The sequence below is a fragment of the Corvus moneduloides genome, chromosome 6, assembly GCF_009650955.1.
Source record: "Corvus moneduloides isolate bCorMon1 chromosome 6, bCorMon1.pri, whole genome shotgun sequence".
Lineage (NCBI taxonomy): Eukaryota > Metazoa > Chordata > Aves > Passeriformes > Corvidae > Corvus > Corvus moneduloides.
The window spans coordinates 14,099,020-14,122,317 of record NC_045481.1 but is presented as its reverse complement, the minus strand read 5'-3'; the positions used below and the strand labels follow the sequence as shown (position 1 = coordinate 14,122,317).

Below are 23,298 nucleotides of genomic sequence, written 5' to 3'. Positions count from 1 at the left end.
AAGTATTTCTAAATCTTCTAATCCACATAATTAGATCAAACACTTACATGAAACTTTTAGCTGGAGAAGTTGGTGGTGCAGTTCCAAAATCCCTTCCACCATAAAGATGCCAAATAAGAGATATTTCCTTTACAACATAGCGTACAAGAGGAACAGGAAAATGAAGGGGAGCTTTGCTTGTATCCGTTTTTTTTATAGGTTGGCTGAAATGATTTTCCTTTATAACAATTGCATCATCAACCATTATTTTTATAACTGGCTCTTCCTCTTTTTCCTAATTTAAAAAAAAAAGCATATAGCACTGAGAAGGTGATAGCATTGAGAAGGTGGAATCTTTCTTTATTGAGATGTCTAAATCTTTCCTATGAAAAGGAAAACTTTACTGTCTTCTAAAGCTTATACAACACATGATTGGTTTAGAAGTGTTTTTTATAAAGACAAAAGCATATGAAAGAAAAGGAGAAGCTCCAAAGTAGTTAAAAACAACAATAAAAAAACCCAAACCAAAACAAAAAACTTCCCCACCCAAACTATAAACAAAACAAAGTTCTAGTTGAAAGCAAACAGAAAACCACAGAAGAGCCCAGGCTACCCTATTAGCACTTTTGGAAACAAACAAGCTCAACTATAACTGGCAAAGTACAGCCTCTAATCAGAGACCCAGGAACTGCTTCTGTCTATTAAGAAGAATACCACCAGAAAACATGAACCCAGTGCAGAGGACAGACAGTGGTGTAAAGTGACACACAAGCTTTTCTCTGAGGTTTGGCAAGGACCTTGGGTCCTTAGAAACATTGAGAGCTTGGATTAAGAGAGAAATGAACAAAAGACAAGAAGACGTGCAAAGCTGCTGTTTTGATAAATGCTGGTTTTTGCTTAACACATTTTTTTCCTAACTATGCCATTATTGTAAGTCAAAAATGACAATGATTAAACATGACTAAAATGTAGGAAAACTGCCAATACAGCTTAATGTAACATTCAGATCAGAGAACAATTACATAGTGCTGAGATACAGAAAAATCTTATCTATTTGAAAGTACTTGCACTCATTCCTAACAGTAACAACGCGTAAATTCCTTTCAATCAGAAAAACTTCACTAAGCAACCACGGAAATCTATAAAATCTAATTTGTCCAAGTTTTATATAGGCTTTTCTCTAATTCAGTTTATATATGGATTTTTTTTTTTAGTAATTTTCAAAGGAACTTACAGCAACAGCAACTTTAGGTGCAAAAAGAATGCAGAAATCATCACTTTCTGCTGGAACATCTCCCATGGCCTCACTTAACAGGTGATGAGTAAATGAAGCATAAGTGGGACTTGGCTCTTGTGAGACATTTCCACTTTCATCTGGAAACAGGAAGAGATCTGAGCAAGATGGTTCCTGAGTTTGAGATTTGTCATCCAAAACCCCTGGGAGTTGAAGGAGGGTTGAGAAAAAACATGTTTCAGTGGAAAAACCCTTACAAAATATGAAAATTAAGTAAGAGTTAATTAATGTTTGTTACTTCAATTATATCAAGGAAATTTGCTTATTATATCTTGAATCAATTCCTACTATGAATAAAATACAATCCTCAAGTTTCTCATTCTAGTAGTAAGACCACAGCATCAAAAACTTTCAGTACTACAGTGACTGCTCGCCTTCCACCACAGAAAACACCACCAGACATTATGGAAATAGTAATGGAATAGAAATCTATTTGCAGTACAAGATCTTATTAAATTTAAACCTGAATTACACTCCAGCCATGATACAGAAGCCATAATCCTATGATAAAATCAACTCTCTTCTTCTATCTGCTAATTCAAAAAAATGTTCATAGCTTGAAGTTCTTCCTGTGACTCGGAACTGCACCATCTTCCTGGACTACCTTCATACACAGAAGAGAGGTCTTTGATTCCGTCACACTAACTTATACTCCTACAGAATTTGGGGTCTTGACAGAGTCCCAGAGTCAGATTTCTTCCTTGCCGCTTTCAGTACCTCAGTAAAGTGTATTTGACTAGAATCTCAAAGTACTTCTGCATTATTATTATTAGAAGCAAGAATCCCTTCCAAAGTTTTGTGCTAGTTTGAAGACTTCAGACATCCTAAGTACATGCTCCCATTCTTATTGCAGCATCTCAACATACACAAAACTTTCAATCCCACTTTCTTTCCAGAGAAGCTGTACTTTAAATGTAGGTAGGCCTTCAGAGGATTCCTACCATTAGACTCTTGCTTCATGGCAGAAGCAGTCTGTTGAGTCTCAATTTCTTCCATTGCATCACTCATCAAATCCCGTAAAATCTGCTGCTCTGATTCAGCGAGGCCTGGTCCGTGGGAAGATGGTTGGCTAAAGGTCTCTACCTGTAGGAGAGGAACTATACATAGTTACATCTCAAAGACAACAAATGCCAAAAAAGATTTTGATAGAACAGCTTGATTCACAGCCCTTCAACTGTGAGAAAAAACACTAACTTGTTAAATAGTCAAGTGATCTGAAACACCAAGCTGGATGATTCATAAAGTAGGTTAGAACATTATGGTTCAGGGTACTTAGATCATCACAGTACATGGACACCTCGTATTTGTCCTGGAATTTTCTTCTTTAGATAAGAATAAAGTACAAGAGGTAAACAGCACAAAATATTTTACAACATTTAGTGACCAAAGTAGAAAAAACTCCAAAACTTTATTTTAACTCTGAAATATATTTTAAATTAGATACAATCTGTTCATTTCTTTGCAGGAAACCTCACATTATTTGTAAATAGAACGAGGATTAAAATTAAAATATATCACCAAGAAGCAGAAAGTTAAGTTGCTATCATTTTGCCATTCTATACCTTCATTTTTGGCTTGCTAACTCCACGTTTAACTTCTGTCTTAGTGGGTGGATGTAAATCACCATAACTTGCAATATATTGTATGAGATTCATTAGTGCAGCACACGAATCAGAGCAGGTACGAATATGGATTACATCACTGGAACAGTGCAGCTCAAAACGTGGCTTAGTCTAGACAGCAACAATGAAAAGACAAGAATACACTTCAAATTACCCTAAAGTTCCATAAAAATAGCACATACAGAGATGTTTTTAAATTATTTTACTTAACTAGTCAGAAAAGGAGTTTAAAAAAAAATACAAGTAAACTGAAAAACCTTCCTTGATTTTAAGTATAATAAAGTAATTTTCAAATCACAATCTCTCATGAAAATTTTACATTTTATTTTGTTTGTGATTAAATACTTACTCTTTCTCCATCAGAATCAGATTTCACTGCTGTAATGGTTAGTTCCAGCAGTCCCATATCCATAACACGAACATAATCTGAAATATGATGATTTAAAAAATACTAAGACAATAACAAACACCATATACCTATCACTATAAAACCATTAAAAGCAGCATGAGCTGTAAAGGAATCTTTTTTATCAAAACCTTTTGTATCTCTGCATTTCCTTCTTTTATGAGAATTACTTTCAGATTTCAAGTTTCAGCTATTCAAATCAAGAACTTGAATCTTTTCAATCCAAAATATCACTCCCACTACCACCATCTGTGTGCAGTGTAATCTTTTAAGATATTTATCCTCATTCCATCTGTGGGAGTTAAGAGAAACCAAGGCACACAGAAGCTGAATGACTAAACATTCAATCAATTTTTTAGTTGAAGTGAGAGAGAACACATGTTCATATTGTACTAATCTTTCAGTGCCATGAATAACTTATTTGCCCTCTTTTGTTGTTTAAATAGAACAGGCATACCTTTACTGTGCCCCCTACTAGAGATCTTTTACCTAAGCTAAATACGTATGTTTGTGGGCACAAGGTTTTATTATTTCTCCAATTCATTTGTTAAATATTGATTCAAGTTCCTCAGTCCTTAAAGGCTCTTACTATTTGAATGAGAGCAACCCAGTTGGTATGATTCTTTTGAGAACCTAGAACTTTGTGCCATATAGCACCTTTCAAGTTCAACTATTTAGAACATATATCTCATGAGATCTCGTACCTACGAAAATTTCTGCGAAACTCCGGATTTTTAAAAATATGCTTTTTCAAATACCTGTTATTAAACTGTAACAAGATACTAGAGGAATTGCAAGATGCTTTTCTCTGACATACTTCTGGATCCACAAATCCAAATCCAAGCACTCAGATTTTTATCAACATTTCACTGTTCTCTCATAGTCAACTTGCTGCTCCTTATCTCCTCAAACCTCTTCTTCAATAACCTTTATATATGCAGAATACACCTGTAATTTTGTTTCTTTAGGCTCTGCAATTGATTAGTCATATCTAAAGCATCCTTACCTCTATGGAGGTTCACCGTAACAGTGTTGCACTTGTCAGACAAATGCAAAGCAGCTTCATCTAAAATTATCCTAAGAGACAAAAACAAGATGAAATAAAAATGCTAGAGAAATGCTGTGTAATTAGTAAGTCAAAAGAAATTAGTATATAAAAAATATTTAAAAACACAAATATGCCTAACATATCTTAAATCCAAACTCTTCACTTTAACCTTTCATAATTTTCAAATCCACTGGCAATTAACCACTGTAAGATATTTTCCCCATTGTTAATTATATATTTCTTACATTTCAATTTCTATATTTGATCCTTCCTAGAATAAGAAATAATGGCTTAACCCTTAACACTTATTTCTATTTTTGTCTTTTTCTCTTCTTTGAGACATTTATTTCAAGGGTCACTTAAAAGGTTTTATTAATAAAAACAATCAACTTGGTAGATATTTCACTACAGAACAGGTATAACAGAATGAGTATTCAATGGAAGTTGCAAGGAAAATTATTAGAAGTTACAGATATCTTCATTAGTCACTAAATATTCAATTAATTAATATACTGTCTCCAAGTAACAAATTATAAGAAATCTTAAGGTTTTACTAATTCATAAAATAGACATAACTTCATTTCAGAACATTCCACTCATCAAAAATGCAGAACTGCTTGTTGTTAAAGGAAGCAATCCAACAAAAAAGTATAAATAAACAAAACTATTTAACCTAATAAAACAGAAGGACTACACATGAGCAAAGTCTCTTTCAAAAGATAGAAACCAGTGTGATCATTTACACAACATCAGTGCTTCTAAGGTGAAAAAAGCAGACAGGCACTACAAGTTTTACAGGAGCTTACACGATTCACAATCATTTAAATCATACCTGAGAGTAGAAGAGGATTTATCTACTGCAACACTGCTGGAAATGCTGAAAGTTTCAACAGTAAGTAGAGATCTGACTGGCAAAAACAAGGGCCTAATAACAAATAGGAAAAACAAATCAGTACTCTGTACCTATCTGAAGTTCACTCAAAGCCTTATAGATTACCTAACTCCATCTTCCCAGACCTAGGCAAGTCATATCCTACTATAAATAGCTTCCAGTTCGAGGGATTTCTGTTAAGGACTTTTTCCAAGAGAGCCTAACTAAGTATTATTCACAGTATGTAAACTCAAACATTCCTGAAGAATAAGTATATAGCTGCAGTGCCAAGCAACACACTTGCAATTTTACTTACCTATAATCAAGAGCACAACTCCACAGATGTACATGAAAAGTTGTAATTGTAGCTGGAGGATTATATCCCAGAACAGGCTCATCAGAAATATTCAAAAAATATAAAATCTAAAAATCACAAACATATTAATACTTCAATATCTGTTAAATTAACAAACAACTACACATCACAAAAGAGAAAATCTGTAACAGGTATGACAATAAAATGCTAGATTAGTAGAAGGAAAAGGTGTGAACAGTCTCAGATATTTAAAGATGCTTACTCAATATCTTTATAGAAAGAAGCATGGAATGTAAACAAGACAAAAAAACCCCATAAAAACTGCAGCTTCAAAGGTATGAAAAAGACCAGTCCACAGACACTCAAGTGGCTCCTTATACAAAGCCTCATAATGCATTTTTAAAACACTGCCCAAATACAGTCTTATTCATCCCTCTTTGTACCTGTTATTACAGTGTTTGCATTTTCTTTGCTCTCTCTCTGAAAAGTTAATTTTTCTTGTAACGCTCAAGTTATCTGCAAGTTATTGTTCAAGTTATCTTCAAGTCTTTCTTGGGGGGTGGGCATGGGAAATATGCTCAGAACCATGTGCACATTCATTGTATAAACAGCTTTTTGATGTATTACCACATAAAACTAACTCCTATCCTCCTCTATAAGATCTGTCATAGCTCCCTCTCAAATATGTTACACTATAAAATTCTTCTTAAAATATTCCAAACTTGGGGCATACCATCACTGCTAATCTTTAATTTTTTTCTTCTCTCTACCTCTTTGGACAATTTTTTATTTGATCCCTTCCCCTCCAAAAAAGATTGCCTGTGATGCACTTGGTAAAGCTACTTCAGAAAAACTTCATAGAGCAAAGAAGCAACATAGTGTAAAGCAGGCTACACAAACCCACAGGAATATAATGCTGAGGAGAAAACAACTCCACAGCAGAGTCCAAAGCCGCCAGTTCAGCTCCACACACTTATACAGTAACAATGCATGTGAAAATGAGCATATCATACAGACTGGAGGATAAACAGGAGAAGCTTGAGTGCCAAGGGTTACTATCTGTAATCCAGTATGGGGCAGGTACATGCAACTACACTGCTCCTGTGCTAATGGCATGTCTTGCCTCATGGCTTCACACACAGATCAAGGGGCTCCAGCCCTGCCTGCTATACTGTACCTCTGCATCCACACCTATGAGTACAACCCTTCTCATTCACAAGTGTTTCTGTAAACTGCTGCTCACTACCTCCCCAAAGTCCTCCAGTACTGCTATTTCAGCAATACCAAACAGGAAATGTACAAGTGAGAAATGAGACTTGAGGGATAAAGTGAGCAGAAGGGAAAAATACAGAAATGCTTTCAGTACTGCAAATAACACATTTGCTTGTTTTGAGGGTATTTTTAACTTAAGGATTATGTATGTATTTGAATAGTATTGCACTACTGACATTTTTCATCTGAATTTTAAACAAAACCCAACAGAACAGAGTAAACCTACCCCGAGCCTCCCTGACATGTTATGGGCAGAAAGTTAGGATGATGAGAGGAACAGTACTAAATTAATAGACATGAAATAATTTAAAAGTAAGATTGTCATCTGTCAATGGTCTCAAAGAGAAACAAGAAAGAAAGAATAACACTTTCAATAGCAGAGTATGATAATAAGGAACAGCCTAACATCAAGATTTTCAATCAAGATTTAGTTTGACAGTTAAAGCAATGAGACAAATTGAAGATGTCACCAAGAACACTGTAGCAACCTGACCTGTTCATGCCAGCTTAAACCTGAGGGCAGCACTCGGTGCTGAAGGGTGGCTCCTCGTAGTCCAACAGCAACCAGAAATTCCTGCACAACAATGTTGGATGACTTGGCTTACATGAAACACATGTAACTATGTCACATCTAGATTATGAAACAGTGTCATCCTTCTGCTCCCAAAAATCTCCTGGTGTCTAGAAAAACCCTGCTTCCCAATACAGAAACCCTGGATAATACAGTATCACCCTTTTTGCAACAGGATAGTTTAGAAATGGCAGCTTTGTGGTGGCAGTAGGAAGGAAGGCTGCCTCTACATTCACTCTGGGATTCAGCAAAAATTACCAGGAGTAGCAACCCAATGTAGTTCACATGTGAGACAGTTGAACCCCCATAACATTTTGCTGGTCTACAGAACCCTTCTTTAGACAACTCAACCAACCTGTTTGACACCACTATGCCAGCTAAGAGGTCATCCTTCAGCCACACTAATGAATGCTACTGTCATTTACCAGTGCCATTCCAAATAGGTAAGCAAGGGCTGCCTATTAGATGACACTGCTAGTTAACTGCAGTGTAACTCTATATTTGTTCTTGCCCATTTTGACACCAGAGAAAATCAACAAAAATAAAAAAGGTCAACTGTCCAAAAAATGCATTCAATAAAGAAACAGTGTGATCGGCAAAGTGAAGCATTGGAAGAATTAGTAAATTAAGCTGCTGCTTAATTTTTGTAATCCACCCAAAAGTTTCTAACAGAAAATTATAGTTTGAAAATTAATGTCTCAGAACTATATGGTTTCTTCATCTATAACCCTTCTAACTCCATGTCTAGATGCTTTCATACAAACTGAGATAACTATAATTTATAAAAGTACAAATAACACAAACCTTTGTATTGCTCTCTATTTTATCTGATTGGATTTTGACTGCAACAGTCAGCATACTTGGACTATCCACTCCTACACCATCTGAAGTAGTCCTACTAAGACCATCTTCTTCAGAAAAACAAATAGTAGGCTCTAACCAATGGGGACGTATTGTGCTGGGCAGTCGTACTTCAGAGGAAGGGACGACTCCATCTACTAAACCTGCAGAGAGATTTTGGAATGAATTACCAAAGCTGTTACTGATGAAGTGTTACAGAAAATGGTTTTTGTGCTTAATGCCTAAAAAGTTATTTTAATTACCAAAGTTAGTCACGCACGCTGACAACCAAAAACTGTGAAGGGAAGGTTATGGGTGATCCAATATTTAAAACCAGGGTTCTAGCTATAATCTTCAATGTCACTATTAGAGATTGCGTTTTTTTATGTGCCCAAAAAAATGGCAAAGTTGAAATAACAGACAGAAATCTCCTACAGATTGCATGGAGAGATAGGAACATGTATCTCCTCTTTGTTTTATGAGATAGTGCCAGGCTAACTTCTAAACACACAATAACTAAGCCTTGCACTGAAACATGACTACCACTGATCCAGAGGTATCTGAGGGGGAAACCTTAAAAGGTTTAACTACATGGGGGTTTCCAGACATACACAAACTACACAGTCACCTGTGGACTACAACTAACTACTCAGGAAAACACAGCAGCCACTGATAACCCATAGCTTTTTTAATTAAACAACCAGTAACATGTAGGAAGTGTGTATTGTCATGGTAAAGAATAGACTGTACAGCTAATTTGCCAGAGGATCACAATATCTCTAAAGACCAGCAGTTGTCAAGCAAAGTTAGAGCTAAACTGTAACTAAATACAGTTATCATGAAGTTGCATTACTGTAGCATTTAGAAACATTAGCCATAAATTATATCTATTGTGCCAAATGATACACTATGAGAGAAAAGAGAAAAAAATACAGCCTTTTTCCTAAAAGGCTTCAAGTTTATTTCATTTCAAATTTAGTCCCAAAGACACCTAAATCTCACCCCTACCTTGATGATATAAGTTGAGGCTGCTAGAATGGAGACAGACATAGTGTCTGTCCTCAAAGCCTTCATATTTAGTCACACTGAAGAGGGAGCCACTGTTGAACTCAACCCAAAATTCGCCGTACTTTCCTTCGAGTGTATTTCCATCATCCTGCTGAAGGAAGAATAGAAATGATGAAATTATTGTTTGCTCACAGTTTGCAGCACTTAGACAGTCTAAACTAACATAACACTTGCTACCAATACATGTTTTCCTGCTTGCATTTCATTATTCTCATGTGAAGCAAAGCAAACAGAATTTGCAAAATACTGTGTTGCATTACTGCCTAGTTATAGTAGTATAAAGATTACAGAATTACTGTTAACAACACTAGCTCCTTCCAGATAAGTACATACAGCATGAAAGGGATCCATGGTCAAAACAAGAAAAAACTTGTTCCAGCCCCAGTGCCTCACCTTCACATCTGTGAATACTGACACTAATCCATGTGTTACATTTAGCAGAACAGACAGAAAGCTTTGTGAGTTCTTATTCTGTGAGTCAAGCTTTTTCCTTCTGCGTGAACGATAGTTTGGATCAACAGTGGAATAATATTGCAGTGTTTCTTCCTCAGATCCACTTTCATCATCTAATAGATAAAACGGAGAACAACTCATTCTCTAGCTAGTACACATATCATGCCAACAACTCACTGTTTCTCCATTGGTAATGCAATTCAATTTCACACTTATTTTACTCAATTAAACAGTAATCTACCTTTTTTTTGTCTTGGTTTAAGTTCTCATAAGTTTACAAAATCTTTCCACTAACAGCTTAATCACTTCAGCCAATTATGCTTCTAAAACACTATAGTTCTAGATGATTTATTAAGTGTATTACCATAATTAACTGCAGATTTAAATTGACTAAAGCTGTCTTTACTGAAAGTGTTGATGAGCTGGCTGGCCACAGAGAGTCCAACACCATAAGAAAGGTTTTCAAATGTTTCTACAGGAGATGGAGCTGTGGGTTCCCACAACAATAAATCATTGCTGATCCTAGGAAGAAATACATTATCATTACATAAAATACGTGTCTGTATTCCCACTCTGTATTAAGTCAGTCAAGCATAATTCCTTTGCAGACTTTATGTAACAGATTCCAGATTCCATAAACAAGATAGAGAAAATAAAGTTCAAGAGCACAAGAAACAATAATATATTCATGAGCAAAAGCAAAAAATAATGGAAGTAACTTTTATTCAGTAATTATGGTAGGCACATATCCAAGTCTAACACATGATAGTGACACAAAATCCTCTATAACTAGGTATCTATTAGCTCAGTAGGTTGGAGGGGGAGTTGAGAAACCCCTATTTTGATCACATCAATTCTCAACTAAGTTGCAGGAAACATTCATTCTTTTGGTTTCAAGTGAGTGTGTCTGTCAGGGTAAAGACAGATGTGACATTCAGTACAGAAGTATTACAACAAAATATTCAGTGGAAGGTTCTGCCCTGCCACTTTGGAAGTGAAAATACTCTGGAAGTAAAGTAATACCTATCACAGACTAAAATAGATCAGCATCTCTCTTGCATATTGCATAGCATAGTACCAATCTAGTAGTATTTTGTTGGTTTTTGGACAGCAAACTAACAGAAATAAACAGTGAACACCCATCTGTAAGCTGGGTTCGCTTTCTCTACATTTTTATAAACTTTTGCGAGGCTTACAAAACTGGGTTAGGGTTTTTTCTCTGACTGCCTTGCAAATTCTAGATTTTTAGATAGAAAGAATAAAATTGAACACAACTGTTTTTTAAGTATAATAATCTGTTTAAAGAAGAGATCAGAAAGATTAGAGCAAAATGAAACATTGCACAGAGATCTGAACAAAGTATTCACCGAGAGCTAAAGACTACTTAGCTTCACCCTTTCTTCACAAAATCTGCCAAACACTTTTTCTCAGACAGCTGCCATGGCACGAATCAGATGCATGACACAACGGTGTCATATGAGCTTGGAAAAATATTTATATAGCACTTTATGGTTTTATATAAACTATACAAATGAGTTCCTGCTATACCTGCTTAGACAATTGTTTTTGTCAACAGTGAACACAGAACTGAATGTACAGGTCATGATAACCAAGCAAAACAATTGTACTTGCCTGTTGTAAAGTTTTTCGTAAAAGCTTTTGTTTGGTAATGTTAAGTGAATGTTTGGTAACATAAGTTCCAGTACATAATGAGAATTGCTAATTGTTTTATCCTGAAACTCAGTCATTTCAACTACATCTCCTGGCATCACCATCTGAAAGAAAAAAGAAAAAAATTCTTAAGTGTAAAAAAAAAAAAAGAAAAAACCTCAAACCAAAACAAAACCAAAAGTGGAAACCAGAAGTTGCATGTAAAGTAGCGAGAATGTACTCTCACTATATTTTGTCTATCATAAGCACAAAGAAGTAACAAAACTTTATAGTACCTCTTCATTTTCAAACATGACCCTACGAGAAGAAAAAGGAGAAGGCTCTGGTCTTCTAATATCACAGACATCCTTCAAAGAATGAGACCCTCCTTCTTCTTCCTCTTGAAAGTTATTATCACCTTCTTCCTCCTCAGCTGCTATCCTTTCCAGAATAGAGTGCACAGCCAGAGGGTTTATTTTCAATACAATCCTGACATTGGAGAAGTTATGCAGAACAAGCCATTAGAGATGCTTATAATGTTTATATTTATGCTTTGTCACATGTCCCCTAGTTCTACTGGCTTGCTATTAAATACACCCAGACTAAATAGCTCAAAAGTCCAGGGACTTTTTTATTAGATAATAACATATTTTATTACCCAAAGCAATACTACTAAGAAAAAAAACTAACTTATACACACAAATGGAAAAGGTACCATCAGGTGAAAGAAAATGTTAAGCATCTGCTTTTTTCAACTCCATCACGTGACCATATAGGTAAGCTAAGAAAAACCTAGCACTCTCCCAAAATAATGCTTGTTTCACTAGACCATTAACAGCCATTAAGAAATGCTGTACTGCATGGTGTAGCTTATTACATGTAAATACTGTTAGAGAAAAATTTATTTGTGCCATTATAAAAGAAAAATTGTCCATATAAACTTGCAGTCAGAAAGCCACTAAATTTTGTGGCAAAAAATGTACACAGCAAATTCTGTAGCAAATCTAAAATTGCCTCTTTAAACATATTATTACACAATTCAGCTGCCTGATCCTTCACTTCAGTAAGTCTACAGTACTGTATTGCCTTGCATATGATATAAGCTGCAATAATTCAGTCATAATACAATTATTCTTACGGCTTATATTATTTTGAGGCAAAATTCAATTAGGATGGGTTGTTTGGTATTCAGCCATGAACGCAGGAGAAAAGGTAAAGTAAAACAAAAAAAAGAGAAGAAGTCTCAAGTCTCTAATAATTTACCAAACTTTCACTGAAATTTACTCAAGTCCATGCAGAAGCCATTATACATTAAAAACCATATTGCATTATTATAAGCATAGAATTTTCAGGGGGGTTTTTTTATAAATTCTTGGGGTCTTTTCAATAGTTACATGCTCTTTCTTTGCAAATTATTTTCAAGCATTTACCACACAGGCATTCTGGATTAAAATTAGAAAAACAGTGCTTCATAAAAATCTAATCAATCCACATTAAAAACTTGAAACTTTATTTTACCGAGGCCAGTCAAAATTGTCTGATGACGATGTTATATCTCCATCTGTGCCACCAGACACTTGAAAAAATTTTACTGGTGTTTCTGCATTATCTTCTTCAAACGAACCTGAATAGAACAGAGATTTTTTAGAAATTAACAGAGGAATGACAACTGCTAACTTCAGGTTAGCCACTCCTCAGGTTGGAGTCTAACAAGACTAACTAGTCAATGCTACTTACTAAGCTACTTAGGCAGATTTTGTCGTCTCTTCTCCCAAAAAATTAATGTTAACTTTTAGAAACAAAAATTATTTCACATTATTTTCTAGTTAGAAAATCAGACGCTTCTAATGCATAGATATCTGCATTTACATTTATAGCATCACTATATTTTGCCACAGCCCTGAATAAGTACACAAAATGAGACAGCAGAGAAGATTGCAAATATAAACCAGTCTCATAGATTTATTACTTTGAAAGATACTAGAGGCATGAAATTATTAAAGTTTTTCAACGATAGTTATTTAGGGAATCAATCTCGGCATCATGGCACTATTAGGGTTGGAAAGGACCTCCGGATATGATCCAGCCCAACCCTCTGCCAAGGCAGGATTCACCTAGAGCGGGTTACACATCCAAGGTGGGTTCTGAATGTCTCCAGACAGGGAGACTCCATGACCTCCCTGGGCACCTGTTCCAGTCTCAGCCACCCTCAATGTATAGAAGTTCATCCTCATGTTAATGTGAAACTTCTTGTGTTTCAGTTTATGGCCACTGCTCCTCATGCTGTCACTGGGCACCACTGAAAAGAGCCTATCACCATCCTTTTGGTACATGTCTCTGAGATATATATACATTTATGAGATCACCTCTCAGTCTTCTCATTTCCAGACTGAACAGGCCCAGCTCCCGCAGCCTCTCAACATATGAGAGATGCTCCAGACTGCTCATTATCTTTGTGGACTCTGCTGGGCCCACTCCAGTAGCCCCTTGTCTTTCTTGTACTGAGGAGCCCAGAACTGGACACAGCACTGTAGATGTGGCTTCACTAGCCCCAAGTAGAGGGGAAGGATCACCTCCCTTGATATCTACTCAAAAATTCAGGTGGAAAGATACACCCTGAGTTACTTCATACGAGACGAGTTTTCTCTCAACTACATAGTACATAGGAAAATAAAAAAGGACTTTTGAATATAATATTAACATTCTTACCCGTTAGCTCTTTAAAGGTAAGCTCTAATTTAACTTGTTCTGGAGTTGACCCTCCTATAAATTCAGTTTTAAATTCCAGATCTGTATATTCAAGATGAAGAATCTCCTTCTGAAGTGATTTCTTAAACCATGGTCCTCTTTCCTGATCTGACCGTAGATCAGGTATTGGGAAACGAACAGAGAGATTTAATGCTGGGGCAGTGACTTGAACTGAAATTCTACAGTTTGCAGGAGCATGTGAATCATCCAGAAAAACTTCAGTAAATGCTTTATGCTGAAAAAAAACAAACAACAAAAGACAAAACACATACCAGAGTGAATTAAAAAAATCTAAATTAGAGAAAATAGCATTGAAAGTGACTACGGAGAAAGCTTTTGATGATGTAATATCTAAACATGAAAAAGATTATTTATATAACGCAGGAAAAACACATTAAGACCAACTGCTATTGCTCTCAGGATATTTTCTATTATTGGTGTTGTAGAGATTCTACTTAGAAGTCAAGTATTTCCAGAGATTAGCAACCTTGCAAAAAATCTGTTACTTTTACAATTTTTTTTCCTCTTAAATTGGAGAGTGAGAGTACTGAACAATACTCAGCTGCAATTAGGAAATACCGTGTCTCAGACACTTTTTTAAAAATTGCTGCTCTTGAAAAAGTAGGAATTACTATCGTGTATTTGTCCCTTTCAGGAAGTCATAGTGTCCAGCTCCTATCACTTTCATGTCCTTCAAATCCTCCCCTTTTTGTTGATCATTGAAAAGAATCAAATTCACAAGACAATTATAGAAATGACTGATGTCTTACAATTTTTTTAAATAAGGATTCTCCTAAATAATTTTGAAGGCTGATTTTTCTGTAATCAGTCAATGCAGCAATAAAATTACATGAAAGTTTCTGTTGCTGTGCAGAAAATCAATTAATTGCATTAATTATTCCTCAAGTATTTTAAGAAAAGTCATCATGCTTAATGCTATTGTAACAACCCAAACCAAGAAAAATAAGCTTCAACTTCTTTCTGTTGGTCCCAAATCACTAGAATGCAATGCATATGCTCCCCATTCTCTCTGTCACCTACCCCAAAAGCAGGTTATGCACAGCAGAGGCAACTGGGCTCATTTTGACAACTGAAGATTTCAACATAGAAGTGGAATTGTTAGCAACGCTTTATATCAGCTGCTGGAGAGCATGATGGGACAGATTAGGGATGAGAAGTCAGTCAAGATTCCTGTTTTTTGCCCAGTTCTCCCCGCTTCAAGAAGCTGAGAACTTACGGAGTTTGTGAAGCATCTACCACTATCTTTAGGTCTGTTATCAAGTACACAATCACTGAATGTAAAATGAGACTGTGTCAGATGGCTACAGTTCTGTGTCAGAAGTTGGAAAAAAACCAAAAAAACCCCAGTCAACCAACCAATCAAAAAAACCTTTCACAGTTAAAGAAACACCTCAGCCACCACAAATCAATCCGAAGTAGCAATCTCAGGCTTACTGCCGCCCTGCCTTCCTCTTGTAAAAAACCCCAGCAAGTTTATTAATCAATTTCATTTTGAACTTACCAGACTTATGTGCTTATTGTAAGAAGCATACATGTGAGATGCCATCATCTCCACTGTAGTCAGTTTCTGGGGTTGAAGTAAGGAATTTAATCTGTCTACAATACTAATATCCAGCTCACAAAACACTGGACTTAACTTTATTTGTAATTCTGCTTTCTGTGGAACAGAACTGAGTCTCCCTTGACTACCCTGAAAAGAAAGAGAAAAAGCACTAAAATCTTCAACACAACACAGTGAAACAAATTATAGTAAGTTAGAGTTAAGAACTCTCTGTTGTACAGTTAGATTCCTATTCAAATAAACCAAATTAGACAAAGGTTATTATACAGAAACTTGGTCTTTTTAATCTCCCACCTTACCTGAGGTCCTCTATTATCTAAATGCTTATAATGCAGCTGAAGGCATGGCATAGAATGAGAATCATTTCTTTCTTCAGAATAAAATGTCAGCAGCTTCAGAAAAAAAAATTAAAAATACTTAGTAAATAAGAAGGAAAGAGTTGCCACAGGAAAATATGACATTTTTACCTAGGACAGACAGGTAACCCCACACTGAAGTCAGCAAACAGAGCCTCAGCTCAACCGTTTACTCAATCCACATATTCAGCTCCCTTACTGGATGCTTCTCACCATTAAAACAGCTGGAAGAATAATCACCACCCCAAGAAACCTTTGCATTGCTCAACTCCATTGCTTAGTTCTGGAAAACATTTACTCTAATATCCAAACCCTGTTAAGCAAGGAAGACAAGTAATTAACAAAGTTTGGCTACTTGGTGCTGTTCCTGTCAGGTATGACAGAAGCTGGGTTCACTATTTGAGCTCAGAACTAAAATGTAAATTTTATCTTAAAACTGTAACATACTTAAAAACCAAAAAACTATTAAGAAACATTTAAATTACAACCATTTTAAAATCTGGCATTCTCAGTTATACAATTAACATTTCTTTTTTATGGACCTCCCTTTATTTTTTACATACCTCTGTATAGTGAGGCTGCATGGAATGAGAGTCAGTAGAAAAAAGGCATTCCAGGAACTCCATATTTCCAATGGATAAGTCAGTACTAAAACTTCGAGAGGCAGTCCTTTGTCTTTGTTCATAAGACACTTTGATGCCAGTACCTATAAACCTGAATTATTAAAATTACGAATTATTAGAAGTAGCATAAACAATAACAATTATGAAAAGTCATGACTTAAGTATGTAAAAAAAGGATCACTACAATCCTTTTAAAATCATTTAAAGCTCTGTAATTTCTCCAAAACTATGAAAATATCTAATTATTACAGATTTAGCAATAAAGACAATGGAGCTCATGTTACACATCAACAATGGTCAGCATAGAGAAATTTGTAAAGCACATTTTAGACATCTAACCTGAGGTGCAATTCACATAAAACTAGCATCCTTAGATTGACAAAGTCAAATGTCTCACAAAGTCTAAATTACATACATAGGGTAAAAAGAGGGATATACACCCTTAAATATTTGACTTCATACACTGTACTGGGATGGTAAAAACTTCTGCAAAGGAAAGACTGTTGCCTGACTTTATTATCTTGTTCACACTTAGCCTTTATCCCTACTGATACAATATTTTGCACTAAGTAAAACCCTAAGCTCCTTCAAGCAGTAATCACTATATTGGGATAAAAATAGTCCAGTAAATCACAGCTATTTCTAAAGAAATAATTTACTTAATGATTCTTGACTCTTTAGACTTCTGTCATAGAAACTGTACCTAATTTAATTCATCTATTAAAAAGCTAGGTGATTTTAATGTTTATTCTCTTTTCTTCTTCTGTTTTAATTTAAAAAAAAGAAAAGTCTTGGACAACGGATGTCAAAATTCAAGACTATTTTGAAATTAATAAAGAAGTCTAATGCAATTCAAATATTAAGTAACACAATTCCTATGGAAATAAACTTACTTTATTCAACTTTACTTAAAATATATTTTTGTTAATTATATTTATTAATAAGCAAAGTTATACCTAAGGTGATCATGAGAACAAGCTTCTGCAAATACTTCTCGGAAGGACAGAAAATCTTCTGTTGAAAACTTAACTGGCTCAATCTTTTCTATTCGGGCAAAGAAATCCCGAGCCATTGGTGTCAATGGGTTAAGGTTCAGTGAACTTTCAGGAGGGGGTAAAGGGTCAATATGAAGTACAGACACTGAGAAAGTTCCAACTGCCAGTCTAAAAAGTAGCTCAGGTCTGGATTCATCCACAGAAACAGATCTGGATGGAATAGCTGAAATACAAAATTAAGTTCACGTAATTTTTCAGCAATAATACATTTATAAAATCATCTTACTTTTGATTTTCATTTCTTTTTACCAAGTTGCTGCATAACAATTCATTTTCATAATTATCTAGGGAGAACTACCTATCTGTTGTTACTTACATGTCCTTCTTAAGGAAGTCTGGTGAACCATATTGGCTGTTAGTGAAGAACCTCTTGGAGGCTGTAATTCTTGTTTGTTACGATCAAGAAAATCACCCCAAGTCGGTTGCAGCTGAAACAAAAATATATATGACCTTAAATTTGCAAAGAGTTGTTAGACATTAGATCAAACATGAATAATAAGGTAAATGAACAAAAAACTCCAACATGCATAAACCAACAATAAACAATCAACAATCAATTCATGGAGAATTAATGCTCAACTTATCAATGTAGACATGCTTTACTTTGGGGTACACTTTTTAATTCCATGAGCATCTATAACCACATATTTTTAAAGCTGAAATTGCACTCCCCATGAGCATATATTGTCTAGTTCCACAACTATTCTCCACGGTTTTCATTAAGAAAAACATTAGGTACACAACAGATTTGGGAAAGATGGTCATTAACAACAGCACAGTTTTTATGTTGTTTGAGGAAAAATTTAATACAACAATTTCATACAACATTGCCTGTGTAATCCATATTAAAAGAAAACCAGGTGGCAAACATGCAGTAATTAAAAAGAAAATAAATCATAATGCATCCTATATAAGCTTCAAGACATTTGAAAACACATTTCCTAGCTTAGTAGGCAAATAAATGAGAATAATTACAATACCACTTCCATAGCAGAAAAGGAATACTATCAGCTGTAAACATTTCAACTGTTCTAGAATTTTGCAACAGTTCCTGATGTTGTAAAGAATGCAGCAATTATGCAACAGTTCCTGGCAGAAGTGTTAATTTCTAAAAGATTCCAAATGCAGTTAATACTATACCACTGTAGTGCTCAGTGGAGATCCTGCTGGCGTAGTTGTGTATGTACTAGTTAAAGACAAGTCTAGATCCATCGTTGGAGGGTCTCCAAGAGGTGGAAGAGAAGAAAGGCTGTGAGACATGTCCATTTCAGCCATTGAGAAGAAAACTTCTTCCTCTAATAAAAATCACAGATAGAAAAGAGTTATTTTCTAATTAAAAAAATAACTTTACTTCTAACAGAAATGAATTCCTAAGTCCAGAAATCTAACTGCTAGACAGAATAACCAGCTAAATACATCATTTACAGAAGTTCCAAGTTTTCTTGACATGAGACTAGTACTGTCTATGAAGAGATTTAAATAAAAATCAAAAGGCAAAAAACTCACTAATATTATATCACTTAAATATCTCATTTTCATATTCAAGTTGGTATCATTTCTATAAATTCACACATTCTCATTTGATTTTGACAAATCAAAGTATTTCACATTAAAAATAACTAGCAAAAAAGTATTCACATAAAATCAGACAAACACAAGTATTATTCTAAATGTAATTTCCTCAACCACGCATTTGAAAAGATGTTACACTGTGGTTTTTTTAGCATGTTGCACATTATCATTAACTGAACAGTTTTAATGAAATACTGAATCAAGTCTACCCTGATACCTAAACTAGTTGCTAATTTTTTACTGAACTTTACAATTAATGGCATATTGTTACATTATGTCAAAGTTATTTTAATACATAAATTGGTAAGATTAAAAGATGAACAATCAATTTAAACAATCTTAACAACAGGTTATTTGCTATTTTGCATCATCTTTTATACTTGCCACGACTAGAAGGCGTTCTGGCACTCTCTGTCTCATAGAAGCTTTGTTCAGATGATGCTCCTGCAGATAAAGACTCTTTTCTTAAATAACGTTTCAACTCCATCTGAATCCGATACTCATCCTCCTGTTGCATTGGCCGGTTCTTCCTATCTTTATTTGACAATTCTATCCTGCTTAGACTCTCTAGATTCAAAAAAAGGACAGAAATCCTACTGTAATTTCCTTAACAGTATCCCTAAAAAAATTCAAAAATTAATCTGAAAATGAATCCTTTTTGTATATATATGCATCCGTATTTATATATACATCTGTTATATATCAGATGTGTATATTTGTGCATTTTGTTGGTTTGAAGGTTTTACTTGTCCAGAACAGATTATTTTCTCCCTAACTTCATTAACTTCACATCTAATGAAAATATTTCAAGGTTATATATGCAGTGTGTTGGCTTATATTATGCATACATTTCTCTTCTCAGTCAGGATTAGGGACTAAGGCCTCTTAAAAGTTCTACTATTAAGGAATTATTAAAATTTCAGGTTTGAAGATGACACACATGGGAAACTGTATGTAATGCTCCTCCAATTGTCCAAAAACAATTAACATGTCCAATAAAACAAGTATATCAGTATTACAAGAATATTAAGCACCTACCCAGGATATGACAAATCTTTCAAAAAGATTAGCTACCCTAGCAAGTGTCGTTACATAAAATAGATGAGGGGAACAAACCAAAATACTCTCATACTTCTACTGCAGTAGTTGAAACACTGCTCTTAAATCTTCACAAATACAGACCAACAAACTCATCTACTGTCTGTTCTATATTTTCTGTGCCTGTCACTAAAACACAGGACAGAGAACCTAAGTTCCTCTTGTGAAACAGAAGCTACAAGAACCAGAATTGGTTTGGTCTCCTAATTTTCTTCACCTAGTGTGGATGCTAAAAAGCAGGAGCAGAGGAATTTTCCAGCTGCTGAAGCATTTGTGAAGTTTTTCCTTTCTCATGCTTTAGCTGAGAAACAGTGAAAGACCGTTCTGTAAACTAACTCTTTATCTTGCACCTGGCAAGGTCTTGTTTTATCTTAGAAAATATTTTGAAATAGGTGTTATAGCTTTCAGCCAATCACTCTGGGAGGTGTAGGGTCAAGCACCCAATAATGTAATTTCTCTTTTGAGATCCATGCTATAAAAAGATGGGTTTTGGCATTAAAGGGTCGGCTTCGACCATACTTCTCTGACCTGGAGTCATGTCGTTTTTTGCCGTCCCTGTGCGCAACAGTGACAACCTACAATTTCCTCATTTCTTGTACTATTATACAGTCATGTGTCAAGCCTTATTTGTTGGGGTTTTTATTGCTAGATGTACAATTTGCCACTGAAGACAATAAATTGATCACAGTCCTAACTCACAGCAGCTACAGAACATTTTATTGATATCAGATAAAAACTCATAGTAATGTACCACCACAATTTTTTTTCAACTGAGGAAACTTGTTTATCTTTCAAAGATTATTTTTTTGTTTCTTTTAATACATATTTAACTTCTACAGAATGCTCACTTGCCTGGTCCAGCAATAGCTGCTACCATGTCCAATAGAAGATGAACCTGCCTTGGCGACAGAAACAGATGTATAGAATCTACTTGTCCATCTATATCCAACTAAAAAGAAAAGGAAAGAACACTGTCAAGAACACTCAAGGAACTTTTCTTTACATGACTTGAATCAATTATTTCGATGAATCAATTATTTGGATAATAGATTTTTATGCTGGAAAGAATACAGTCATTCCATCAGTATCTTCATCTTCTATAAAACAGCTAGAAACTTAATTTTCTGTTTCTTCCAACTGGTAGTTTGGCAGGATAGATGCAGATGTGTCATTGACTATTAGCTTAAAATAAATACACGATCTCATAATAGAAAAAATCAAGAATTCTATTAATCTGCTAATTGTTTTTTTTTCCTTTAATAATTACCAAAGCAATAAAAAACATAGTTTTACTTACTAATTATGAGATATTCAATAAGCACCTTCTGAAATAGACCTTAAAACTATAAAGGTCTTCTGTTTAGTATATTTATACTTTTGAAACTGGCAGCATTTCTCTATTTCACACGAAGAAAAATATTATTTTACTTTTCAAGGACTCAACTGAATAAACAAGAACAGTTAAAGATTGACTAGAAATTGCTGGATGTAAAAAAAACCTCTTCTCTACTGCAGTAAAAACTTTATGCTTTCCATAAAATATGGTACACTATACAAGACAGGTCAACAGCCAATTTAAAAAGTGGAGAGAAGGGGAATATATTACACAACTTTACCTATATACTCACTTCTTTAGAAAAAACAGGGCTTTATTTTCAACTGCTTTGCTTCCTGTATCTTTATGTAAAAGTCAAATAAAATATTAATTTTACTAGTAGCATTTAAATATGGCATTTTTATTTGATTTACTATAGATTTCAACATAAAAATTTAGAAGTGGAAATGTTTGTGTTTTATAATGCTGCAGTCTAATCAATAATTTACAATTTACTTGTATTGTTGTAGAAAGTTATACCCTTTTAAAACCAAAGTGATTTTAAGCAACCACCAGTTAAACATTCCAAACTTATGTGGGCAAATCAGTCATAGTTCTACAAGAAAAAAAAAAAAAAAGAATAGTAGCAAGAGATTCATGAAAATAGAGTAACTTTCTCAGAAGTAATACCAATACATAAATTCACAGAACAGAATCAGAGAGTCATTAAGGTTGGAAAAGACTTCTAAGACCATCAAGACCAACCTTCAACTGAAAACCACCATGTCTACTAAACCATATCAAAGTGTCACATCTACTTGTTTTTTGAACACTTAAATTCAGTCTCTCTCTAACATACAGAAATTCTCATTTAACAGATTTCAGTGTGCCCTGACTCACCTGGCTACCGTGAAGATGTCTTTTTAGACATTCTTATTTGTTTAGAATGTAAAGAATCTACGTAATGACTAAAGTGATTCTGCTCCCTTGAGAATCCTACACCTTTTTCATATGTAATAGAAGAAAAAAATCCTACAGAACTACTCATTTAGTTAAAGACCAGGAAAGCATGACTAACCTTAGCTCCAGGAAGGACTTCATTTTGCTTTAATGTTAGGCTTAACTCCATTCTACCAATCAGCTTACAGATCTGTACAGGGTCAGAAGGAGTAATTTCTGGCAAGTTTCTTGTTAGTTGTGGATGGGGTTCATAAATGATTTTTGGATTCCAGCTAGGTGAAAGCTTTGGTTCAGTTGCCTTAAAAAGTTACAGATAAAGGAATAAGAATGTATCCCATTTCTTAAGAAAAAAAAGCAAAACACAAGCATTTCAAGTAAGCCTATCACACAAATAATCATTTTACAAACTAAAAATTTGACAATGACATTAAAAACATGTATTGATAATTGTGAAGAAACAAAGCACATAGAACGAGAAGCATTAGGCTTTTGGAAAAAGAAGAGCAAGTTTCCACAGAACAGTGAATTGCAGGGTTCTTAAATTTCTAGTTCCTAAAGTTGCAACCAGTACAATACATCCTAACTCCTACTCAGTCCTA

The 23,298-nt window shown here is 34.8% G+C and overlaps 1 protein-coding gene across 3 annotated transcripts in view; it reads right to left on the bottom strand.

Moving 5' to 3' along the window:
- Positions 1 to 23,298, bottom strand: part of ATG2B (autophagy related 2B) — a 46,947-nt gene that overhangs the window by 15,331 nt on the left and 8,318 nt on the right. For 2 of the 3 annotated variants that reach the window (XM_032110620.1, XM_032110623.1), the window contains exons 6-31: positions 22,818 to 22,997; positions 21,277 to 21,373; positions 19,711 to 19,893; positions 18,895 to 19,049; positions 18,071 to 18,182; positions 17,656 to 17,917; positions 16,640 to 16,790; positions 16,020 to 16,112; positions 15,661 to 15,849; positions 14,100 to 14,373; positions 12,909 to 13,014; positions 11,687 to 11,879; positions 11,373 to 11,515; positions 10,105 to 10,262; positions 9,681 to 9,853; positions 9,228 to 9,378; positions 8,184 to 8,383; positions 7,302 to 7,382; positions 5,537 to 5,643; positions 5,182 to 5,274; positions 4,308 to 4,378; positions 3,245 to 3,321; positions 2,836 to 3,006; positions 2,215 to 2,356; positions 1,214 to 1,416; positions 48 to 274 (exon numbers count right to left, since the gene is read on the bottom strand). In XM_032110620.1, coding sequence (XP_031966511.1) covers positions 48 to 274; positions 1,214 to 1,416; positions 2,215 to 2,356; positions 2,836 to 3,006; positions 3,245 to 3,321; positions 4,308 to 4,378; positions 5,182 to 5,274; positions 5,537 to 5,643; positions 7,302 to 7,382; positions 8,184 to 8,383; positions 9,228 to 9,378; positions 9,681 to 9,853; positions 10,105 to 10,262; positions 11,373 to 11,515; positions 11,687 to 11,879; positions 12,909 to 13,014; positions 14,100 to 14,373; positions 15,661 to 15,849; positions 16,020 to 16,112; positions 16,640 to 16,790; positions 17,656 to 17,917; positions 18,071 to 18,182; positions 18,895 to 19,049; positions 19,711 to 19,893; positions 21,277 to 21,373; positions 22,818 to 22,997 — 3,992 coding nt within the window. The remainder of the gene's footprint in view (positions 1 to 47; positions 275 to 1,213; positions 1,417 to 2,214; positions 2,357 to 2,835; positions 3,007 to 3,244; positions 3,322 to 4,307; positions 4,379 to 5,181; positions 5,275 to 5,536; positions 5,644 to 7,301; positions 7,383 to 8,183; positions 8,384 to 9,227; positions 9,379 to 9,680; positions 9,854 to 10,104; positions 10,263 to 11,372; positions 11,516 to 11,686; positions 11,880 to 12,908; positions 13,015 to 14,099; positions 14,374 to 15,660; positions 15,850 to 16,019; positions 16,113 to 16,639; positions 16,791 to 17,655; positions 17,918 to 18,070; positions 18,183 to 18,894; positions 19,050 to 19,710; positions 19,894 to 21,276; positions 21,374 to 22,817; positions 22,998 to 23,298) is intronic. The other variant, XM_032110621.1, reaches the window with a different exon arrangement.